The sequence below is a fragment of the Fusarium oxysporum genome, chromosome 5 (assembly GCF_000149955.1).
Source record: "Fusarium oxysporum f. sp. lycopersici 4287 chromosome 5, whole genome shotgun sequence".
Taxonomy (NCBI): Eukaryota; Fungi; Ascomycota; class Sordariomycetes; order Hypocreales; family Nectriaceae; genus Fusarium; species Fusarium oxysporum.
In genome coordinates, this window is record NC_030990.1 from 3572900 (window position 1) to 3593882 (window position 20983).

Here is a 20983-nt window from a genome sequence, read left to right on the forward strand (position 1 = left end):
GACCCGCACGTTTTTCCACGTCTAGAGGAATTACATCACAAGAAACTCCACGACTAAGTGGACATGACTAAGCAATTGGCCGAGTCAGTCAGACTGTTGATAATGATTGTTGACTTATCTTGAATCAACCAACTGAACCTATTGTCGATCATTTAATCATTCTCCTCATTTGGTCATTTCACAGATAATATGGCATCGTCACCAAAGTACATCAGCGGAGATGCTGCCGCTGTTAGCGAGTTCATCGACAAATTCGATGTGAGTCATTTACTTGTGTAGAATTCGAGCCTCAACTGACACTCATGAATAGGTCTTCCTGCTTGATTGCGATGGTAGATAACCATGATTTATAGCTGAACAAGAAACTGACTCATTCAGGTGTCCTATGGTCTGGCGATCATGTGTATGAGGGAGTCCCTGAGACCATCGAATATCTAAGATCAAAGGGTTAGCTTACTATCCTCACGATCTGAAACGAGGCTTACATCGGCACAGGAAAGAGAACCGTTTTCGTGACGAATAACTCAACAAAGTCTCGCGATGAATACCTAAAGAAACTCACCAATCTTGGTATCCCTAGTGAGAAGGATGATGTGTTCGGTTCAAGCTACTCTGCTGCGATCTACATCTCACGCATCTTGAAGCTACCCGAGAACAAGCGCAAGGTCTTCATTATTGGAGAAGCTGGAATCGAGCACGAACTTGAATCTGAAGGTGTTCCTCATATTGGAGGCACCGATGAGGCGTTCCGACGAGATATCACAAATGACGACTTCAAGGGTATCGCTGATGGCTCACTACTTGACCCCGAGGTCGGAGTAGTTCTCTGCGGTCTTGATTACCACGTGAACTACCTCAAGTATGCCCATGCCATGCACTACATAAAGCGGGGAGCTATTTTCCTTGCTACCAACGTTGATTCAACACTGCCGATGCACCACGACTTCTTTCTCGGAGCTGGATCTTGTCACATCCCTGTTGTTCACGCCACAGGAAAACAGCCCTTGGCTCTCGGTAAGCCCAGTCAAGCTATGATGGACGCTGTTGAGGGCAAGTTCCAGCTCGATCGTTCTCGAACTTGCATGGTTGGTGACCGACTCAACACTGATATCAAGTTTGGTATCGAGGGCCGACTGGGTGGAACACTACATGTTCTGACCGGCGTGAACAAGAAGGAGGACTGGGAGAAGGCCGATGCCATTGCTGTGCCCTCTCACTACGCTGACAAGTTCAGCGATCTTAGACTGGCAGAGAAGCAATAGACGATAGACCATGATATAGATTATAGACTAACTATGCAACTAACTCCTCTATCTAGACTATGATGAATTTGGATACTGCCTTATGCTGGCCAAAACAAAGCAGTTAGTGCTCTTGATTAAGGGTTAATAGGCAATGTATTTAGACGCAAACTTAAGCTTGCTTCTTGTTCTCCATCCTCTTAGCAATATCGCTAGTCCGAATGACCTTTGGCCCAGGAGTCTTGTAGGGGGTAAGGGACTTTGGTAAAAACATTCCAACCTGTTCCTGGTACATGGGGTATTCAGTATACTTGCCAGCTGTGATGAGCTCTGTGAGCCAAGTTGAACCCTGGAAGAGGAGGATCAAGGCAGCAGCGCCGGTAAAAGTGTAGCTGTAAATGTTCTTGGTTGCGAAGCAACTCCACTGGTATAGCACAAACCAGATCATTTGCTCTGCAGCAAAGTTGGGATGTCTGCTGTAAGCCCAGAGACCAGAAGTGTTGAAGCCACGGTCAAGATCGGCTTGGGAATACTTGAACTTCTTGGGGACCTTGGCCTCAGCCTGGTACTGATGCTTGGCCGCATGGTAGTCTATACAATGGTTAGGCCACTAAACATCAAAGCATACGAAATACTCACCCCACTGCTGACCATCGCTAACCCACTCGCTGTAGACTAGGCCGACCATGATGAGAGCAAAAACAATATCGGCAGTGGTCACATCCTGCTCAAACTTGGTAGAGCAGAGAATGGCATACGCAGGAACGCATGAGAAGCTGAAGAGCAGAGCGCTCTGGTAGAAAGAAATGAAGGTGACGTTAAAGAGGAACCAGACAAATCGGGGTACATATTGCTGGAGAATGGCCCTGCATGATATGAGCTGACTGAAGAGATATGAGTGGGCGATCAACTTACCATCGATAATCTTCAGATCCTTTATTGTAACCACCCTTACGCCAGTAATTATATGTCAGGCGGCACTGTTACACAGCATTAGCGACAACTGAACGAATGAGATGTAAGGACACATACACTCCAAAGGGTTGTAGCAGCAGCAATAAGATCAACTCGCGAAGAAGGAACACCAGCAAGACGCGCCCAGACTGAGAGATGGACAACGTATAAGTTTGGGAGAATCGACCACATTCGATCAACTTGAGAGTAGTTTCGGTTGATCTCGGAGACAACGAGGAAGACAAAGCCAAGAGCAATAGAAATGGCAAAACCTGATATGAGAGGGTTTGTATCAACATAAATCTGCCTCAGCCCATCAGGACTGGCAATGTTGTCAAGAATGTGTCGAGGAAGAGCATAGAGCTGCGGAATGTAGGGTTGGACTGTTTTGGCGTACTCGCCGCAATCCTCAATGGATTTGACGAATGGGAGAGACATAATGCTTGATCTTGACAAGGCAATGGTTGATATCAGATTTTGGGCCTCTGATGTGAATGCAGCACAGCTGGTTTAATACCCACGTATAGCGATGCACAGCTTCAATAGCGTCATAGATGTCAATTCGAGGTGGAAACCACTTTAGACCACCTCTGTTGCCTGGTTCCCGCCTTGTCTGTGGGACCACTAAGCTTTTAGGTGACACTCCCCTAGATTAAACGGATTCAGCCGCTGTGGCTAGTGGTAATCCGCCCGTGTAGCCACTGAAGAGGCTTAATCCCGGAGAACTTAATTTTCAACATCAAACCTTGGCCTTGCCTCAAGTTTCCCTCCTCACCGTGAATATCAGAAATGAGCTTCAGAGCGTTGGCGTAAATATTGAGGCTACAGGTGTTTCAGCAAACAGTTTATCATGGTAACTGGCAAACAATTCCAATAACTGCTGAAGTCTTGTTGTTGAGAGACTATGGCAGCAAACTATTTTTGCTGCAAACGCGCCTAGTTGACCGTGTTTGTTATGCACATCGTGCTTGCCTTAACGCAAAACTTCGTCTGCAGTCCCGGGCAGCCTGAGGCAACTCTCCACTCGCTTTTTGTACCGTAATCACTACGACGGGACTGTTGAAAAATTGCATCAGAGCTATAAAACAGTCACAAAGACTTGCATTCCTCCAAAATGAGAGTCCTCTGTGTGGCTGAGAAGCCCTCCATATCCAAAGCTGTGGCTACACATCTCTCTGGAGGCCGTATCGAAACGGTAGAAACCACTCAGCGCGCAACAACAAGAACACCTGGCTAACGAATTCATAGAACAATACAAGAAACAAGTACATCAAGAACTACTCATTCGATTTCGACTTTGGCCGTCAATTGGGCAATTGCTCTGTTACCATGACATGTGTCACTGGACACTTAACCAACGTCGACTTTACTCCAGCTCACAAAAACTGGTATCAACCACCTCCAGAGTCATTATTCACCGCCCCTATTGTCACGAGTGTCAGCGAAGTAAGAGTTCCTATCCTGATCCGGAAGCAATCAGTATTAATCTTTCAAAGGACAAGAAGACAATTGCCCAGAATTTAGAATCGCAAGCAAGATATGCCCAAGCTCTAGTAATCTGGACAGATTGTGATCGTGAAGGAGAACACATCGGCAATGAAATTGTCGAAGCCGCTCGAAAGGGTAAACCTGGTATCCAGGTTTTACGAGCAAGGTTCAGCAATGTCGAGCGAGCGTACGTTGTCATGTCCTCTTATTCTACGGGGTACCTACTAACAATAACAGTCATGTTATCTCAGCAGCCAAGAACCTTGCAACTTTGGATGAGAGGCAGGTCCATGCTGTATCTGCAAGAATCGAACTGGATCTTCGTATTGGATATGCATTCACCCGTTTTCTCACAAACAACTTACGGCCTCTCGGAGGACCAATGGAGAAGCTGACTCTGAGTTATGGTTTGTACCCTGGTCATCACCTCGTTTACATCTTGCTGATTTTTCAGGGTCTTGCCAGTTCCCAACCCTTGGGTTTGTCGTGGATCGTTACTTTCGTGTGAAAAATTTCGTTCCTGAGCCGTTCTGGAGCATTAAACTGATGCACACCCGAGACGGTAAAAAGGTCGATTTCTTCTGGCTACGGAATAGGCTGTTCGATCGAATGTCCACAGTGATTCTCTATGAGAGATGCCTCGCGGCCAAAACAGCAACAGTGACAAAAGTTCAGCAGAAACCCACTCGAAAGTTCAAACCATTGCCTCTGACAACCGTTGAATTACAGAAGGCTGCGACGAGGTTACTCCAGATGAGCGGACAGCAGGCCATGACCATTGCTGAAGGTCTATATAACAAGGGGTTCATCAGTTACCCCCGAACGGAGACAGACCGGTTCGATAAAGGGATGAATCTCCGTGCTCTGGTTGAGAAGCAAACCAGCGACCAGAGATGGGGCTCATTTGCACAGAATCTTGCCAGTGGTGCTTTCAAACAACCAAGAGAGGGAAAACATGACGATAAGGCACATCCTCCTATTCACCCTATCACATATGCCTCGCCTTCCATCTTGAGTCGCGACGAGGCTCGTTTATACGAGTATGTTGCGCGCAGATTTCTTGCATGCTGCTCAGATGATGCCCACGGTATGGCAACTGATGTTGAGCTTGAATTTGGAGAGGAGCGTTTCAATGCTCATGGAGTCATTGTGCTAGAGAGAAACTACCTTGACGTGTTCATTTACGAAAAATGGAATAACACAGTGGAACTTCCGAAGTTCACAGAAGGTGAGCGCTTTCAGCCAACGGAGGCTATGATGACAGAAGGGAAGACCACAGCGCCTGGTTACCTGACGGAAGCCGATTTGATCGCTCTCATGGATGCCAATGGGATCGGCACAGATGCTACCATGGCCGAGCATATCCAGAAGATCCAGGACAGGGAATATGTCGCTACGATCAGCCGATCAGGTCAAACATCGGCAGATGATGAGGATGCGGACACAAGTACGTCCACAAGAGGTCGTGGACGTGGACGTGGCGGTCGAGGTGCCAGAGGTGGACGCGGTGGTTCATCATCATCAGGCGGCCGAGGCGGCTTGAAAGTCTTTGTCCCTACGCAGCTTGGAGTGGCTCTAATCTTAGGATTTGATCGAATGAACTTCGAAACCAGCCTTGGTAAACCATTTCTCCGGAAGGAAATGGAAATCAAGATGAAGGCTATCTGCGAAGGTCGTACCAACAAGGAAGTCGTCTTACGGGAAAGCCTCGCTCAGTACAAGCATGTGTTTGAGCAGTCCCAACAGAAACTAGGAGTCCTACGAACGGTATGTCCCATATGCTACACAAACTCGGTTCATCGTATCACTGACCTGATCAATTAGGCATGCCGCGAGTTTGTCTTTGGCTCGTGAGATTCATGCCCTCGGTATTCAGGGCATGTTAACCCTTAGTTGATGCCACACTCACAATTTAGAACTCGGGCAATCTTCGAGGATATCTGGGGTTGAGTTGCCAACCTTGGAAGTTGACGACATTACGAGCTTACCTGCACCCCCGTTGTCTCATTTGTGGGTCGCTAGACTTGTGAAGTTGTGAGATTCAAATCCGACTTGGAGCCTATCAGCTGGTGGATCATGCACACGTACGATCTGAATGATGTGATTTGGGTATCGTCAACTATGGCCTCGAAACATGGCGGCGGCATATATATCAAACCACCCCTCAGTTGAGATGTACTTGGCGGCGGGGGCGGGGTTGGCTCAGCTGCAGCTGTAACCATGTCCCAAAGAGTCACAGTGGTGTAAGCATGGCAGTGACGAGTCTGCTGAACTCGGTAATAGACAGGCGAGACAGGGAAGCTTTGTGCGTCAACCACCTGGTTGGGAACGAATGGACGAGGTCACTCAATGTGGAGGTCTTCGGAGCGGGATAGAACGGGATCGCCAACGGCACAGGAGCCACCGGCCCCCGCACGACGCGATATCGTAGCCTCGGGCTTCAAGAGCGCGGGGCAACGGGATTGATGGATTGAGTCCGCATCCCTTCCGTTCTTCCCTATCGATGCGCGGGGAAGAGGCTTTTTTATGAGGTGCCCACGGCGCAGCATTGTCCAACGTGGGGTTTTATCAATGGATGACGGGTCACACTGGCGCCCAAGGATGATTTTCCTTGGTTTGATGAAACATCAAGAGGGGGAGGCTTTGTCGCCATGATCCATCGGCTGGTCGGTGCCTCCACCATGTGAAGCAGACTCGCTGTTGGACGACGATACCGGCATCTAGAAAGGTGACGAACTTGAGTCGGTAATACTGACGGCATCGTGAGTCCAATCACAGAGAAGGACCTTGGCAACGTGACAGTAACACATCAAGGATGGCTTCCTTAGATGATGTGTTAGTACTCGAATTCCAGTACATCTGACACAACAAATTGCCTTGATTTGCAAAAAGAGAAAGTACGCGAATGCACCTATGTACGAACTTGGACACAGCCATCGACATCAATACGAAGGCTCCGAGAATGGCTATGATTACGTGGGATTGGCCAAGGAACAACTTGCGAATGCAGACATAGTGGGATATGGCTTTCCAGTGAATACATGAGTACTTCGGTCAAGCCGGTAAACACGATGGTGGTGTCGTATCTTTGGAATTGATGATTAGGGTTGGTTATTCACCACAAATAACGCCAGCACCAGGCGCCCGCGCGGTCACAAGGGAGACGAGTCTTGATATGAAGCGATTGCACAAATGGCCAAGCCGAAGAGAGGACCGTATGAGCAATATCTCAAAAACAGTACCACGGGAACAGTCGCAGGTGTGCCCACGCCCTGGATACGGTTTTAGGAACACGCCCCCATCGCGATACACACGGGATGCCACAGCTGGAACACGGGTGGCTTTGGGTTCGCCGGGAGCGTGCCTCTCTCATGCTTCTAGCCCTACACACTTACGAACAAAGAGTTTGGATCACGCAGGTACGTGTCAAATTAGGCACACAACAATATTCCAGAAATTCAAGTTTGATGCCCTGTCTCAGTCCTCCTTTTCAAAGCACCAAGGGCTCACTAACAGCAGCCGGACGAAATTAGGGCATGACGATGGAAATTTGGTCCATTGCTGGTGCTTGTCATGACTTGATGTTCCCAGTAAAGGAGGGACCCCTTACCCCTGTCGATGCATGCTAACAGGGCCCGCTGATTCCGTGAAAGGGCCAAAGAAACTCATACAGAGAGTGAGTTGGACACAAAAGACTGACATGCCTTTGTTGCAGAATTATACTAAAGGGTGCCTGCATTATTCTTGCATGAGCCGGATGGATGCAGGTATTTTCTACGATCAACATTTCTTCCATGGGTGTCCCTGCGATGCATGTCATGACGACCACGTTTCCGCAAGCAAGAATAGAAAGCCATGACGCCGATGACTTTCCCCTTCAGTTGAATCACCATTTCGATGAATCAACCTCACATTCGAGTCGATCCAGCCAAGTCGCGTCGGCGGCGATGGAGGGATGGAATGTTGGCGACTATAATCTGGTGGCTGATGTTGAATCGCGAACAGCCACAACCTTAGACGACTGACTAACATCAATAAACTCCAACAACCTTACCCCAATCTCCTGGGCCCCGTGGCCTAAGGCGTTGGCCAAAAGGGAGCACTGTGGTTTCTCTTACACGCTAAGACTGACACCCGGCTCAGTAATAGAGCTGCGACTAATTAATGAATCCCCAGACTCTGCAAAAATTGGAGACAGTAGCATAACTTGACATGACAGATACCTAGAGAGAAGCGAGCCCCATCCTGCCGAGAGACCAGAGCCAGCCGTCGCAAACACGGGGTTCATTGCTGGGCCCTGCTTCAAGCTGGAAAAGCAGTATGACGATCGATACCGGTGCCGCTTAGTTAGACGCGCAGCCTCGGAAATCTGAGAAGAGATGCCAAACGCCCGACTCCCTCCGTCTCAAGTCTCCAGTAACCTTTCAACATGTCGCACATGATGATATATAATGGTGGAGTGAATTATGCCCTCGTCTCCGTGCGCCGTAAAGCCCCGAGGTCCGGAACTAGAGCAGGGCGCCGGAGCCGGGCCCGTCCTAATTGTGACTGTATTATTTGTCCCTGTTGCTTTTCTTTCATGATGAGGATTCATCTTTGTCATCCGGAAGCTGAGCCGACATTTGGTGTTGTGCCATGGCAGCCATGCCCTACTAAACATCCTTACAGAACCCACGAGACTGGAAAAAGGGAGTCAATAGCGAAAAAAGCGCGAGCCATATCGTGGGCTCTGCGCTGAACCAAGCTGGAGCTCACTAGGGCATGAAACGGGCAATTTATTTCGTTTGGCTGGGCCGGATCGCTTCCCCGTTTGCGCTGTGGCCTGGATCCTCTCGTTTCCCTAGACTACCAGATGCTTGGGAATTAGAAGCAAATGAAAAACAGAAAAAAACAATTTCACATGGACCAGCAGAAAGAAAGGAGAGTGCCACTTTTGGCAGGGAATGAAGAAAAGAAGCGTGATAGAATCAGAGAGAAAGGGGAAAGTTTGTTGGGTTCCAGGCTTCTTCTATTGCTTTGGGTTGCATGTCTCAACCACGAGCCAGTGCAAGATTGCTAGCAAATGTGTGGATGATTGATTGTGATTGTGAGTGCCTATCTAAGGGACCTTATCCTCCCAATCAACCTTATCATCCAACGCTGAATGCACACGCCCCCTAAAAATAAAGGCACCTCCAACAAGTTGGCCAAACATGGGGGTGAAGACGAATGGATTCAAGGTTTTAACCCGTTTGGGGGCTGTGGCCTGCGATTGCGCTGTGATTTGTCGGTATAGGGTGGCGTGCTTCTAGCACGTACAGTGCCACAAAAATGGCACCCACCAACCCGACCCCGAATGAATTGGGTGCTTGTTTTGAGGTGAGAATTGCCTTCCAACAGGCAGAGAGACAGGGCACATTGACCTCGCGATAGGTGCTGAATGCACCCAACCTACTAGACCTGGGTGAGGTGTAAGTGCAAGTACGTACCTACCTCACACTCGCTGGGCAGGGCACACGGTTGCTCATGCTCAGAGTCACAGTCAGTCAGTCACACACTCATATACATAACCTACTTATCTCCCTCCCCTTCCCTGGATGTTCTTTTCATCAAACACAACAACACTACCAGAAGAACCACAAGATTCGTACAAGAGTCTCTTGTCACAGTCCAGATTATCGCGCCAGCTCTGCCCTACATAGCCATATACCAGCCATTCAGCAACAACGTCTTGCAAGCTCTCCTTACACCAGGCTTCTGAATAGGTACGTACCTTGTTCACCTTAGTCTGACGCAGTGCACCGACCGACCGCGGTGACTCGAGAGCGAGCCGGGCTCCATTTCTCATGACCGCAACTCTTTACCGCTCCCATAGGGCAGCAGTACCTGGTTCTCGCTCTCGTTCTCTTCACAGAGATCGCGTCGCAAATTTTATCTCATTCTCAAGATCAAAATCGCTGACCAAAGTTTCCCATTTTCAGACTTGCTCGTTCGGAAGCGCATACAATCAAGACCGAAACTCGGTAAACATGGCTACAATGGCAGCGGCTGCTCGTGATATCTCCCAGGCCTCCTTGAGCCGAGACAACTTAACTGCTGTAGCGGCTCGGAGTGTCCCTGCGACTGTGACACGACCTCAACAACCCCTTCCTACTCCCCCCAACTCCATCTCTCCCAACCTGCCGCCTCATGGCCTCAAGGCGCAGCTCCAAAAGGCCAAGCTTGAGCCTATTGACTCAGACCTGGACCTTCACGAGCCGTCGGATCGACGACGTTCGATCTCGCCTGGCCTCGAGGCTTCGGGTGCTATCACTGGCTCTCTCCTTGCCAAATACCACCTGCCAGAGATCCTGCTCAACCATGGTCCCTTGGCTATCAGACACATCATGGGGTACCTGACCACTTCGGTACCCGGATTCTCTGGAATCCCCCCAACAAAGGCGCGGAGACTAGTCGTGGGAGCTTTGGAGGGACGAGGAGGAGAAGGAGGCGGACTGGATGGAGAGGTGGAATTTGAAAAGGTGGGATGGGGCCGATGGGATGCTCGTAAGCGAGGACAGCCTTCTCGACACCGACAAGGAACTCCTCCTTCATCCTACGGCGCGGGCATCCCCATCGGCAACAACGGCGGTAGGGGTCAGGACCGGCCCAGACTCAGCATTGCGTCAAGCAACGGGGATTCGGTGCAGTATTCTCATGATGATAACGACATTTACATGATGGAGCATGAGGCCGACAAGATGTCCATGGATGGATCTGGATCTGCTTCGTGCTCCGAGGCTCCGGATGATGATGTCGTTATGAACGATGATCCTGAGGATGCGACGGATGACGAGGATTGGGCTACCATGGGGGCTGCTGCTCTTCGAGCCGAGTCTTACCCTAACCAGGCGGCAGCTCAGACAGACCATGGCTTCCGATCCTCTTCTGCATATGCACCAGGTGGACTTCGTTCGTTCTCTGCCAGCTCCGGCATGGCTCGCCCACCTCAAACACTCAACATCGACTTCTCGGCGTTGGCGGGCACCTCTGACGCACAGGAGCGGGAGGCCGTCGAGGCGCTCCTGCAGCTCGGTTCTGTATAATACCTCCCTGCATGCACGGCGTTTTTTGGGCTTTCGAGATTTCTGAAGGCGATCGATTCGGGGCAGGGGCTGGTTGGCTTAAGGAGAGGCCGTGTCGGCCCACACCAATGACCGAGGCGGCGACCTCTGGATCACTATTATTATCACGATGACACGGTTCTCTTAACGTTTTTCTTCGGGCTATTCTCTTTCTTAATATGGGCTCGGTTTTTGGCGTCTTGGTACTCGGCGGCACCTGTCTACATGACAGGTGAATCATCGTCGGCTGTGGAAGGTCAGCATACGGGCAATATTCCAATGATTGGGTGTCTCCCGAAACTTTTCGGTGCCCAGAGATGGAATATTCTAATACCCGGGTCTTATTTCTTATTATTGAGGGGACACAAGTTGTGGAGGCGTTGCTTCCATCACTTGATATTCCTGTCGCTCCATGGGGGCTGTTCGATTCTAGCCCCGAGGCGCATACTTATGCCGGGAGCTTTGGCTTCTGAGCGACACGACAACACCCTTGACGGGAAGGGCTGGTCTCCGATGTTGAGTCGTCTCCTTGGGGTATTTGTTTTACAATACCCGGTCACCCAAGTTTTGGCTTTGCATCATTACCAGATCCTACCACTTCAACACCATGTGGAGGATTATGACGACGATTATTTTATACCATTTGTGGGCAGTTGCAGCCAGTTTTTTGGGCCTCGTTTTGCAACTTTCTCGAATCTTTGTTTAATCAACTTTTATGGGCATTTGATGTGGGGAACGCATCATCATCAACAACAGATAGAGGAGGAAAGGGACAGAAAGGGGCATCCTGGATGGACCCTTAACACAACATATAGGGATATGATATCATGGCTGGAACCAGTTGGGCTCGAACGCTACACGCTCGCCCTCGCGTCTTTTGTTTGCCGAGGGCACAAAGACTGAAAAAAGGAGTAAAATCATATTGGAGCGATGGATTAGATAGCTTCCTGATCGTTAGTATCTAAAGCCTCTTGAGCTTACCAATGGAAGTTCTGATCTTTCCTTTCCACATGGAGTGTCTGTAGCATTGCACGTGTGAGTGTTGATGTTGACGTTATGAAGATGAGGGGTTTGGTCGGTCAATGCCGATGGGGAGTGTGGCGTCAATCTCGAAATCGGTTGGGAAATTGTATTGTGGTGTTGAGAAATTGAAGAAACAAAGCATGTGATGATACCCTCATAGAATGGCGAGATCAGAGTTTATAGATAAGAAACTCGTGTTCAGCCATTGCGTTTATCAATAATGTTCCATGTTGGAAAGGTTGAAGGAAACTATAACGAAAGAGTTTTGTGGCGGAGAGAAGTGAAGTCATTCGATCGATGGAGACACTCATAATGTGCAGTCACGTGAATGGTCATGTTTTTGAGTATATTTCGTAATCGCAATACTGGTAGTGTAATCATCTTTTTATGAGTATGGTATGTTGATTCGCAATGAAGCAGGAAGCTGGAACATGTCTTCTCTGTGTTCTCAAGTTTTTCTCTTATTGACCTGCTGTGACTGAGCAAGACGAAGTGTGCAGTATGATGAATGGTATCTCGTGTAAGTGGTGTTTACTCTAGATCGGTACTGTATGGGTTTGTAGAGTAGAACACAGATCCTTAATTCTCAAAGCACAATGATAATAGAGTCAACTACTACCCAAGCCTACCAGACATACACCAGTAGAAGAAACAACCCCACAATCTATGCCGACGCCATGGATAACGAGACAGGGGCTCGATACAATCAACATTGCTGTTGCCTACCCTAAAGAATTTCATCATCTGCATCACGACTAAACAATTCGTTCTGGAGGCCTCTTGCATTCGTCGCTATGTATGGTATGCACTTATTCCGTGCATACAGTTGAAATATTATGAGCCAATTTGATTATCGAATTCGGCGGAGTTGATGTCAGCCTAATGCACCGAACAACACCAAGACCGCTCACCAGTCGGACTCTTTCCCTCAATCACAAAGCAGTATCATCACGCCAAGGAAACAACAAGCGTTAACAGCCGGCAATAGGAAAATAGACGATCATCTTACTCTATCCCGTCGCTGGCATCTTGGCTCTGACATGCGATGAGGTGATTATCAAAGCACTTCTGATCTTGGCTACAAAGCTTGAGCAGGCTTATGTTCACAAGACAAGAACGAGAAGACCTCGGACATTTCTTGGCCTGCACTGCCACCGTTTGTCGTCATCACCAAGACCTTGGCATCAAAAGGAGTGGGATGCTCAAGTTCTGGGCATTCTCTGGGCGCTCCCTTGGCTTTTGCTTGGCCTGATAGTGGTGCTTGGTCTGGGGTATTAGTTCGGGGAGAAGGGAAGCGTTCCTGCGGAGGAAGGAGGAGAATATAATATTCTGTGCGGGATTTGTTGGATGATTGTTGATGTAATCTTGATACTCGGTGGAGAAGACTGTGTAAGAGCGCTTGGAAGATTGAACGATATTGACTTCACTGGATGACGATGAAAGAACGGCAAAACGTGCAAGTCTACGAGGCTGCATCATATTTCCCTGGGCATTTCACGGACGTATCTTCATCTCCGATTCCCCATTGCGGCAACGATGGTTATAGATCCTCGGCGTTCTTATTTTCCTCGGCGAGCTTAGAGGAACGAACAGGTTATTTCAACGGCAAATGATGGAGATACTGCTGAGCGTTATCAACCCCGTTGTTTACTATGCTACTATACTGTGCTGCAACTGGGCAGATTAAGAGATCTCGGATGGTTTGAGACGTGACATCTTGTCAATAATGCATGTCAATATGGAGAATCAATATGGGGAAGCATTGACTATGCGACCCGACACGCAAACCGGTCAGATGCTCAGGTAAAAAAAAAACGGGATAACACTTTGTTCTGTTCAACGAATTGGAGTTGATTTTGAACAGTCTTACACTGTAACTTACTAGCCACCATGCATGCAGAGAACATTCCCTCCTTATTCCTAACCGAAGCATCATATCAAAGTTTAGTGCGATCGACTTAATCTGAGCCCAGACAGGCAGGCAGTAAACGGCAGTGAAAAGAAGCATAATCACATTCTAACAAGGGGAAAACGTGTGCTTGGCTCTACATTTCTTGGCGTGTCTACATGAAAAGAGGAGAAGGAGACGCCAAGAGGGTCTTGGCGGTCTGGGGCCAAGCTTGACAAGAAATGGAGAATATTGTCTTGGCTAAATGTCTCGGCGAAGAAAATAAGGACAAACAAGAGTGAAATGGGAGAGACGCTGGGCCTGGGCAGATGGGCGGAAAGCTTGGTTGTGTGGGAGTCTGGCTTGGCTGATGGCATGAGGTTACCTAGGAACTGTACCGGGTGAGAGAAGGGTTCCCTGAGTCAGGTCAGTTGTTGATCAACTTATGTGTTTGCTAGAGTCTGGTATGTTTTGGACGTCTCGCTCCCTATTGTTAGTGTATTATTTATTATCAAAGTTGCGTGCTTTGTCTGGTGCTTTTGACTCATCTATCGGAAGAGGCCAATCTCCCACTATCCGATACCATAACCTGTCCGCCCTGGGAATAACAGAGCCAGAACCTACTACTCTTCCGGTAGATTTTGTCAAATTTAGTTGATATTAACGTTAGACTACGGGGGATAACAGTTCCCCGATAGACCCGGAGCTCTCCATTTATAATTTTTACTGGGCTTACTCAATCACTGCTTGTCCCCTGCTTAACTCCGCATGCAGCATATTCTGTGCACATTCGTGCAACCACAGCATTTCAATTCTCGTACAACATTTGTCTCTTCTCGTTCGGATTTGGCCCCCGCCGAAAGACTCCCTGAGGTGAAGAGCACAAGGTGAGTGAGAGTGAAAGGGTGTCAGGTCAGGGCCGAAATCCCAATGGCTCAGGTGACGGAACGACAAAACGCTTGACGCAGTAGGTGGCCAGCTTTGTGTGAGGCCAATATGGACAAGACCAATAGAAGGACGCACATGAGGGGCAGTGCCCAGAATGCCAAGCCTTGGCGCTCTTGGCATTCCCAGTCTGCCATCAAACCAGGTGTAGCTCATGCCAAGAGCTACTCTCCACCATGACCACACCGGTATGGCCGACCATGTACCCATCGCTCGTCAGTACTTCTTGTCCTTGCCAAGACTTTTGCCAAGAGTCGCCAAGAATCCCGCCGTCTTCATTCTCTTGCCCAAGAGTTTTGGGTGAATGTAAAGGGAGCTCACTCCCCCCGTCACTCATTTATCAAGAACGAACTCTCTTTTGAACATCTCATTCAACTGTAATCATCCCTCTCTATCAATCAATCTCTAACTTGTTTCCTTTCAACAAGTTTTGATTGATTTTACCCTGAGAGACACCCATCGAACCCTTGTTGAACTAAAGCAAGACCCTCTACACTCTGACTAGTCTCAGTCAGTTAGTTATACAGCATCGCCACTGAGCGGGCTTGATCAGATATCCCATTATTGCATTCTCTTCTATTCCCGTCATGTCTCCTCCCGCTCCAGAGCAGAAGCCTCAGCTTCAACAACAACAACAGCAGGGCTCATCATCAGGAGATTCATCTTCTGGCAGTGCCAATGACTCAAAGTCTGTGACGCCTGCTCCTAGCGCCACATCTAATACATCCCAGAGCAGCACTGCTCCCTCAACATCAAGCGACGATAACCTTATCTGCCGATGGAATGCTTGCAACCAAAAGTTCCCTGCTCCCGAGGCTCTCTACGTAAGATACTGAAACATCACCAAAGAGCAATAAAAATTGACCTCTTACAGGAGCATATTTGCGAGCGCCATGTTGGTCGCAAGAGCACAAACAACCTCAACTTGACTTGCCAGTGGAACTCTTGCCGAACTACCACGGTCAAGCGAGACCACATCACCTCGCACATCCGTGTCCATGTTCCTCTCAAGCCTCACAAGTGTGAGTTCTGCGGCAAGTCTTTCAAGCGTCCTCAGGACTTGAAGAAGCATGTCAAGGTAAGAATCACAACCACAACCCATGCCTAAAAATTACATCAAGCTCACACGCAAACCAGACCCATGCCGATGACTCTGTACTTGTTCGCCCATCCCAGGATCCTCAAGGTGGACTCAACTACAGGCCACAGCCTCCAAAGGGTATGTCTCATCTCGACTCTAGTCCACGGCTGTGGTCCTCCGGTTTTCCTTCCCTCGAGGCTAATCCGCCCCCAGGCCCCTCTAGCTACTATGATCACACTGGCCAGATGCGAACTAACGCAGCAGCCTTTGCTCATCAGGCAGGCCATCCTAGTGGCGGTTACTACGCTCCCCAACCCTCTACCAACTATGGTCTCTACTTCAACCAGCCTCCTATCAACAATGCCCGTACCGAGCACCTTGGATACAGCGCTGCTGCCGGCGGTTATGACCGAAAGCGCACCTACGACATGGTTGACGACTTCTTCGGCAGCGCCAAGCGTCGACAGATCGATCCTTCGTCTTATGCCCAGATTGGTCGTTCCTTGATGCCCCTCCATGGCAACCTCTCCGTTCCCAACGGTCCTATGACTGCTACCGAGCAGTACATGCCTCAGCCTGCTCCCGCACCGGTCCACGCTGGTCCTACTCCTAGCCAAAACCCCTTGGCTCAGCAATACTACCTGCCCATGCCCAGCGCGCGAACTCAGAAGGATCTCATTCACATCGACACCATTCTTGGCCAGATGCAAGACACCATCTACGAGAATGCTAACCACGCTACTGCTGGTGTCCACATTCATCACGCTGAAAACGGCTTCAACGGTTACCGCAACACTCCTTCGCCTCCTACCTCTCACAGGTCTCCTACCCGGCATGCATGTCGGAGCTGACGGCTACCAGCCTGTGTCTGCCGCTAGCATGGCCTCGCCTCTGACGGCCATCTCATCTACCGGCACTCCTGCTGTTACACCGCCCTCCAGCTCCATGTCATACACATCTGGTCACTCACCAAGCCCATCATCCTCTGCCATGTCTCCTCAGTCCCGCCACGGCTCAACTGCCTCAGTCATGTACCCCACTCTCCCCACAAGCCTCCCTGCTGTTAGCCAGGGCTTCGGCCACTCTGCTACAACCACTCTTGGCCCTAGCTTTGACGGCAGTGAGCGTCGCCGTTACTCTGGTGGTATGCTCCAGCGAGCTCGTGCTGGTCCTCTGCCTCTGCCTCATGAGGACACCAGTGGTGCTTCCACTCCCAAGGCTAGCGAGTCTGCTCTGTCTGTTGGCTCTCCCTCTTCAGAGTCTGATGTCAGTGATGCTACCCGTGAGCGTGAGGAGCAGTATGACCGCTGGCTCGAGAACATGCGGGTCATTGAGACTCTTCGCGAGTACGTCCGTGGACGTCTGGAGCGCAAGGAGTTTGTGGACGACAACGAGTCGCCACGATCTAGCCACTCTGACGCTATGGATGTTGACCCAAAGAGCCCTCAAGCTCCCCCCAGAGAACTGGGTACCCCCCGTGAGGGATCCTCTCTGTACCCTATCCTTCGCATGCCTGGCGCTTAGGTCAGTCCTTGAGTCAGCTGCTGGTTTGGCTGTACGTGTACTATTATCGTCTATCCTTTTCTCTGCGTCAAAGCAATGCGGAATGTTATGTTCACGCGGTCTCAATGTTGATATGAAGTCGGAACCATTTGGTTCTGGGACGCTCTGAATTGAGCTTCCCACAATTAGCGGCTGGGAAGGGCCTACTATTTAGTTGGTGAAATATAAGGACAGATGTAATGCAATGGACCTTAAGTCGGGGTTTCTTTTTCGTTTTTCTTTTGTCAGCTACTCCTTGACAATCTTGTGGTCAATCAATGACGAATTATGAATGATATAGGCAAAAAGGTGGCTCGGTTTTTGAGATGAGATAGCTGGGATTTGAGTTATCGAGTACTATCAACAAGAACAATATCAAAAAGTGCTGAACAATCTTCCAAGACCATGTTGACTCTCTGATACATCATGCCTGATGTCATTGGTTTGTATTGTATACGACATGTTACTTAATCAATACGAAGCATCGTCATAATCTCCGAATATGACCGACAAGCTACACACAGATTACGCACAAAGTACCTAATGCAAGGGCACATGCACTCCACGATCAAAGTAGAAACAATGTAGGACAAGTATTCTCCGATACGTCGTCGCCTCCATTCCAGCGAAAAAGTCGATCCCTGTAGCGAGTCCCGTGCTGACCCCGAGGCTGAAGCAGCGATCTCTGTCGCAGGATATAGCCAAGGATGGCCGTGCTGTGTCGATCACTGTGAGGCTGTGAGAGGACAAACGTCACTATGTAAGATTTGTGATTAAGAAGAGCTAGTTTACGATAGATGAACATATTCTTGTTTGCGTGTGGTGTTTGTTGTTTCATGGATATAAGGTGGTTATGATGCATGATAGTGTTTGCTGCATGCGGATGAGTTGGGACGATATTGGTCTTGCATTTAGCATGTATAGTATTTAGCATATAAGTCATTTAGCATATAAAGCGATTAGCATGCGAAGAGTGTTGCATTTAAGGATTCATAACGTTTAGCGTATAAGATAGTATTTAGCATGTAAGATAAAGTATACCCTCTCAGTCCAAGTCAACGCAACATATACATACCTTAACTCATCGATCAAACAGCTTTTTCAAAGTTAAATCTACTTACCGACTCCAGAAGCAGCCTAAATTGACATGTTTTTCCCGCTTTGACTTTGTCAAACGCGAGGCTTCAACGTCAGCCCAGGTCCTGAAACACCTCGGGAAATGAATGACGGCACTTGCATGCACAGGAAGAGAAAATACGCCAAGAGGAAGAATTAGACCACGAAAGTTAGGATGCGCCGGTTAGTCTCATCTAGATGAGGTCATGACCGAATAGAGCCTTGGTCGACGTAACGAAGCGTGTATACCAGTTTCTCGTAAGTTCCCTAGGTCTTACAGGATTTGGCGTATACTCCTCTTTGAGGCTGATTCTGTTGGTGAAGGATTCGGGAGGATCAGAAGGTTAATTGTGATTGTCACACATACATACAGAAGCTAGGTACATAAAATAACGGCAAATGGCAGTAAATGGATCCTTAGTTGATCTTCGACCAGGGAAAAAGAAGAGGAAGGGACGGGGACCGTTTCATCAGCCGGTGACGCTTACCCATTTTTTGTTTGTTCTGTCTGGTCTGTTGCTGTTGAAGTATATTTTAAGGAGCCGGATCCCTTGTTCCTCGTGTAATTCAATTCAATTCAATGCTTTACCTTGCCTTATTTAGGTATCTATTTATGCCTCGTGTCCTGCCTTGTCCTCCTGTTCAGTGCCTCTATTTTCTATTCTTCTCTTCCAAGTGATTCACGAACAAGCACACTTGTTCACTTACAGCCTCAACATATATCCTCTTCGCCTTGCCTACAACTCCTCCACCAAATCCATCTACCCCTATCAAAACCAAGGACAACTCAACATGCGTTTCTTCGCCGTCGCAGCTCTCCTGAGCGTCGCCGTCGCTGCGCCAGCCTACGACAAGGCCGATGGCACATGCTGCTGCTGCGATATCTCCAAGCCCGCCACAGTCTGTAAGAAGGACGTCAAGCCCGAAGACTGCTTCTGCGCCGCCGTCGTGTGTCCCGCCGGTGCCCCCACTATCTGGGCCACCTCTACTACTTCTCCTGCAACTACCACCACAGCCGCTCCCGTTAAGCGCGAGGAAAAGACACCCGCTCCTGCTGGACCTCCTTGCTGTTGCTGCGACCCGTCAAAGAATGCCATCGTCTGTACCGTGCGTGCCGAAGGAGAGGATAACTCGTGTATTTGTCCTATGGTGATGTGTCCCGCTGATGCATCGACCTTGACTGTTTATTCGACTCCCAAGGAGACGGGCAAATAAGGAATACACTTGAAAAGATGTTGTTCTTCACTTGAAGCTGCAACTTGTTGTTCAACTCTTCGCTTCTTGATGTACATCCCTAGGGTTTCGGTTTTGATTTCAGTTGACATAGCAAAACATGGAGGAGCACCAGAATGGATCAAGTATGAGTATCCCGAGAGAATCCTGCAAGATAACTGAACATTATCAATCAATAGCATGCTTCTTTGTCTCCAATTGAAAGAGGTCTCGAATCGTGATGCTGTCCGGTGCTCCCGGATCAATGCTGTAAAGAAATCCTGACACTCTCTTCGACCCAGACTGAACAAAAGATAGTTAAGCCTAAAGAACTATCTTAACTAAACCATTAGCCCAATGTTCTCTGACTTAGCAGCCGTTCAACTCAACGTCAAGGGGTAGTATAAGCTGGCGAGACGGACGGCCAATCAGAAGCTCTACACGCCAAAGACATTCGATGTAAGAGGTAATCAAAGGAATGCGGATCTACAGGATTACGATCCGGTCATATGCCTTGCGAACCTCCCTTCAACCAGCCTCTGAGCCAGTCTACAAAGCATCACAAAGACTTATTCGTGGGTCACTATAGTTACTCAAAATTGTTAGGATAAGAAATTATACACTATCGACTACAGATAGATATAGTTAGTTGCTACTCCAAAGTGCTCCGTGTCGTATCCCAAGACTCAACCCCACGGAAAATAAGAAATTGTTTTACTCTAAGTAAAAGTGTTTTGCTTCGGCCCATGTTACCCATCAACTGCCAGAGTGATCCAAGGCCTCTCCACGGGGTGCATCACTGCCACCCCTCTCCGCCTCATGTTTTTAATCCATTCATTAAACCCTCTTTTTCCTAGGACCTTGGACCATGGCAGCTTGTTTTTGACTGTTCAAGTCGGTTGACGGGAAAAGTGAGGGATCTATATGCAAAAGTATGATGGGGGAGGGGCGACCACTTGATGGGTAGCAATGCGAAAATTAGACCGCAGCGTAAACGGGTATATATATAGTAACGGGTCATGAATAGTGCCGTTGACTCTCCGATTGCAATGGCAAGGTCGAGCCATGGTAGGCGGGTTAGTTCGCTAATTTTTGGTGGGAAGAAAAGTCCCAAAATGAAGAATCGTATTCAAAGCTTTGTCGTGACAAGGTCGTCCAGACGGCTCTTAAGATGCATCGCCGGCGACGAACGAAAGGAAAGGGAAGCGTCAAGGAGAGGCATCTCTTTATTGGAATTGAGTACGGTCCTTCTCCTTGAGGGCCGCCAATTTGGTCCATGTCGATGGAGTAGAACTGGCCCTTTGCCTCCTTCTCGTAGGCGGGCAGTTGCTCCTCGTTCATGGGCTCCAGACCGACGGTTGAGTTATCACCAACGCGGACGACGAGCACACGACCGCTCTGCTGTCGGCCT

The 20983-nt window shown here is 48.9% G+C and overlaps 7 protein-coding genes across 9 annotated transcripts; 6 read left to right on the forward strand and 1 right to left on the reverse strand.

Annotated features, from left to right (window-relative positions):
• Positions 1–63: 63 nt before the first annotated feature.
• On the forward strand, positions 64–1833 carry FOXG_02218 (4-nitrophenyl phosphatase). The gene is made up of 4 exons (XM_018379566.1): positions 64–258; positions 311–332; positions 379–447; positions 496–1833. Exons 1-4 carry the CDS (start codon positions 190–192, stop codon positions 1260–1262), a joined length of 927 nt encoding a protein of 308 aa, XP_018235626.1. The 5' UTR covers positions 64–189; the 3' UTR covers positions 1263–1833.
• FOXG_02219 (uncharacterized protein) lies at positions 319–2791 on the reverse strand. The gene is made up of 4 exons (XM_018379567.1): positions 2274–2791; positions 2157–2221; positions 1881–2107; positions 319–1832 (listed from the first exon to the last, which is right to left on the reverse strand). Exons 1-4 carry the CDS (start codon positions 2631–2633, stop codon positions 1414–1416), a joined length of 1071 nt encoding a protein of 356 aa, XP_018235627.1. The 5' UTR covers positions 2634–2791; the 3' UTR covers positions 319–1413.
• A 406-nt stretch (positions 2792–3197) lies between these two features.
• Positions 3198–7216, forward strand: FOXG_02220 (DNA topoisomerase III). Of its 3 annotated transcripts, XM_018379570.1 has the most exons (7): positions 3198–3390; positions 3444–3641; positions 3692–3870; positions 3921–4090; positions 4138–5450; positions 5508–6445; positions 6498–7208. In XM_018379570.1, the coding sequence occupies exons 1-6, from the start codon at positions 3310–3312 to the stop codon at positions 5535–5537; spliced, it is 1971 nt and encodes a 656-aa protein (XP_018235630.1). In that variant the 5' UTR covers positions 3198–3309; the 3' UTR covers positions 5538–6445; positions 6498–7208. The 3 variants fall into 3 exon arrangements, with proteins under 3 accessions (XP_018235630.1, XP_018235629.1, XP_018235628.1); XM_018379569.1 differs by having other exon boundaries at positions 5508–7216; XM_018379568.1 differs by having other exon boundaries at positions 4138–7216.
• Positions 7217–7335: 119 nt separating this feature from the next.
• On the forward strand, positions 7336–8734 carry FOXG_18256 (uncharacterized protein). The gene has a single exon (XM_018398317.1). The coding sequence runs from the start codon at positions 8113–8115 to the stop codon at positions 8419–8421; it is 309 nt and encodes a 102-aa protein (XP_018235631.1). The 5' UTR covers positions 7336–8112; the 3' UTR covers positions 8422–8734.
• A 446-nt stretch (positions 8735–9180) lies between these two features.
• Positions 9181–12563, forward strand: FOXG_02221 (uncharacterized protein). The gene is made up of 2 exons (XM_018379571.1): positions 9181–9427; positions 9644–12563. The coding sequence occupies exon 2, from the start codon at positions 9692–9694 to the stop codon at positions 10745–10747; it is 1056 nt and encodes a 351-aa protein (XP_018235632.1). The 5' UTR covers positions 9181–9427; positions 9644–9691; the 3' UTR covers positions 10748–12563.
• Positions 12564–15208: 2645 nt separating this feature from the next.
• Positions 15209–17226, forward strand: FOXG_02222 (pH-response transcription factor pacC/RIM101; the record flags this gene model as incomplete). The annotated part of the gene is made up of 4 exons (XM_018379572.1): positions 15209–15445; positions 15496–15699; positions 15759–16522; positions 16581–17226. The coding sequence occupies 4 exons, from the start codon at positions 15209–15211 to the stop codon at positions 17224–17226; spliced, it is 1851 nt and encodes a 616-aa protein (XP_018235633.1).
• A 1680-nt stretch (positions 17227–18906) lies between these two features.
• On the forward strand, positions 18907–19806 carry FOXG_02223 (uncharacterized protein). The gene has a single exon (XM_018379573.1). The coding sequence runs from the start codon at positions 19153–19155 to the stop codon at positions 19573–19575; it is 423 nt and encodes a 140-aa protein (XP_018235634.1). The 5' UTR covers positions 18907–19152; the 3' UTR covers positions 19576–19806.
• Positions 19807–20983: the final 1177 nt, after the last annotated feature.

What these genes read in the sequence shown, in the direction of transcription:
- FOXG_02218 (XM_018379566.1), top strand. Translation starts at nt 190, where the DNA reads ATGGCATCGTCACCAAAGTACATCAGCGGAGATGCTGCCGCTGTTAGC. An exon ending in AGTTCATCGACAAATTCGAT is followed by an intron (nt 259 to 310) that starts GTGAGTCATTTA and finishes ACTCATGAATAG; the next exon opens with GTCTTCCTGCTTGATTGCGA. An exon ending in CGAATATCTAAGATCAAAGG is followed by an intron (nt 448 to 495) that starts GTTAGCTTACTA and finishes ACATCGGCACAG; the next exon opens with GAAAGAGAACCGTTTTCGTG.
- FOXG_02219 (XM_018379567.1), bottom strand. Translation starts at nt 2,633, where the DNA reads ATGTCTCTCCCATTCGTCAAATCCATTGAGGATTGCGGCGAGTACGCC. An exon ending in CTGCTACAACCCTTTGGAGT is followed by an intron (nt 2,222 to 2,273) that starts GTATGTGTCCTT and finishes GCTGTGTAACAG; the next exon opens with TGCCGCCTGACATATAATTA. An exon ending in GGATCTGAAGATTATCGATG is followed by an intron (nt 2,108 to 2,156) that starts GTAAGTTGATCG and finishes CATATCATGCAG; the next exon opens with GGCCATTCTCCAGCAATATG.
- FOXG_18256 (XM_018398317.1), top strand. Translation starts at nt 8,113, where the DNA reads ATGTCGCACATGATGATATATAATGGTGGAGTGAATTATGCCCTCGTC.
- FOXG_02220 (XM_018379568.1), top strand. Translation starts at nt 3,310, where the DNA reads ATGAGAGTCCTCTGTGTGGCTGAGAAGCCCTCCATATCCAAAGCTGTG. An exon ending in TTGTCACGAGTGTCAGCGAA is followed by an intron (nt 3,642 to 3,691) that starts GTAAGAGTTCCT and finishes AATCTTTCAAAG; the next exon opens with GACAAGAAGACAATTGCCCA. An exon ending in TTCAGCAATGTCGAGCGAGC is followed by an intron (nt 3,871 to 3,920) that starts GTACGTTGTCAT and finishes TAACAATAACAG; the next exon opens with TCATGTTATCTCAGCAGCCA.
- FOXG_02223 (XM_018379573.1), top strand. Translation starts at nt 19,153, where the DNA reads ATGCGTTTCTTCGCCGTCGCAGCTCTCCTGAGCGTCGCCGTCGCTGCG.
- FOXG_02221 (XM_018379571.1), top strand. Translation starts at nt 9,692, where the DNA reads ATGGCTACAATGGCAGCGGCTGCTCGTGATATCTCCCAGGCCTCCTTG.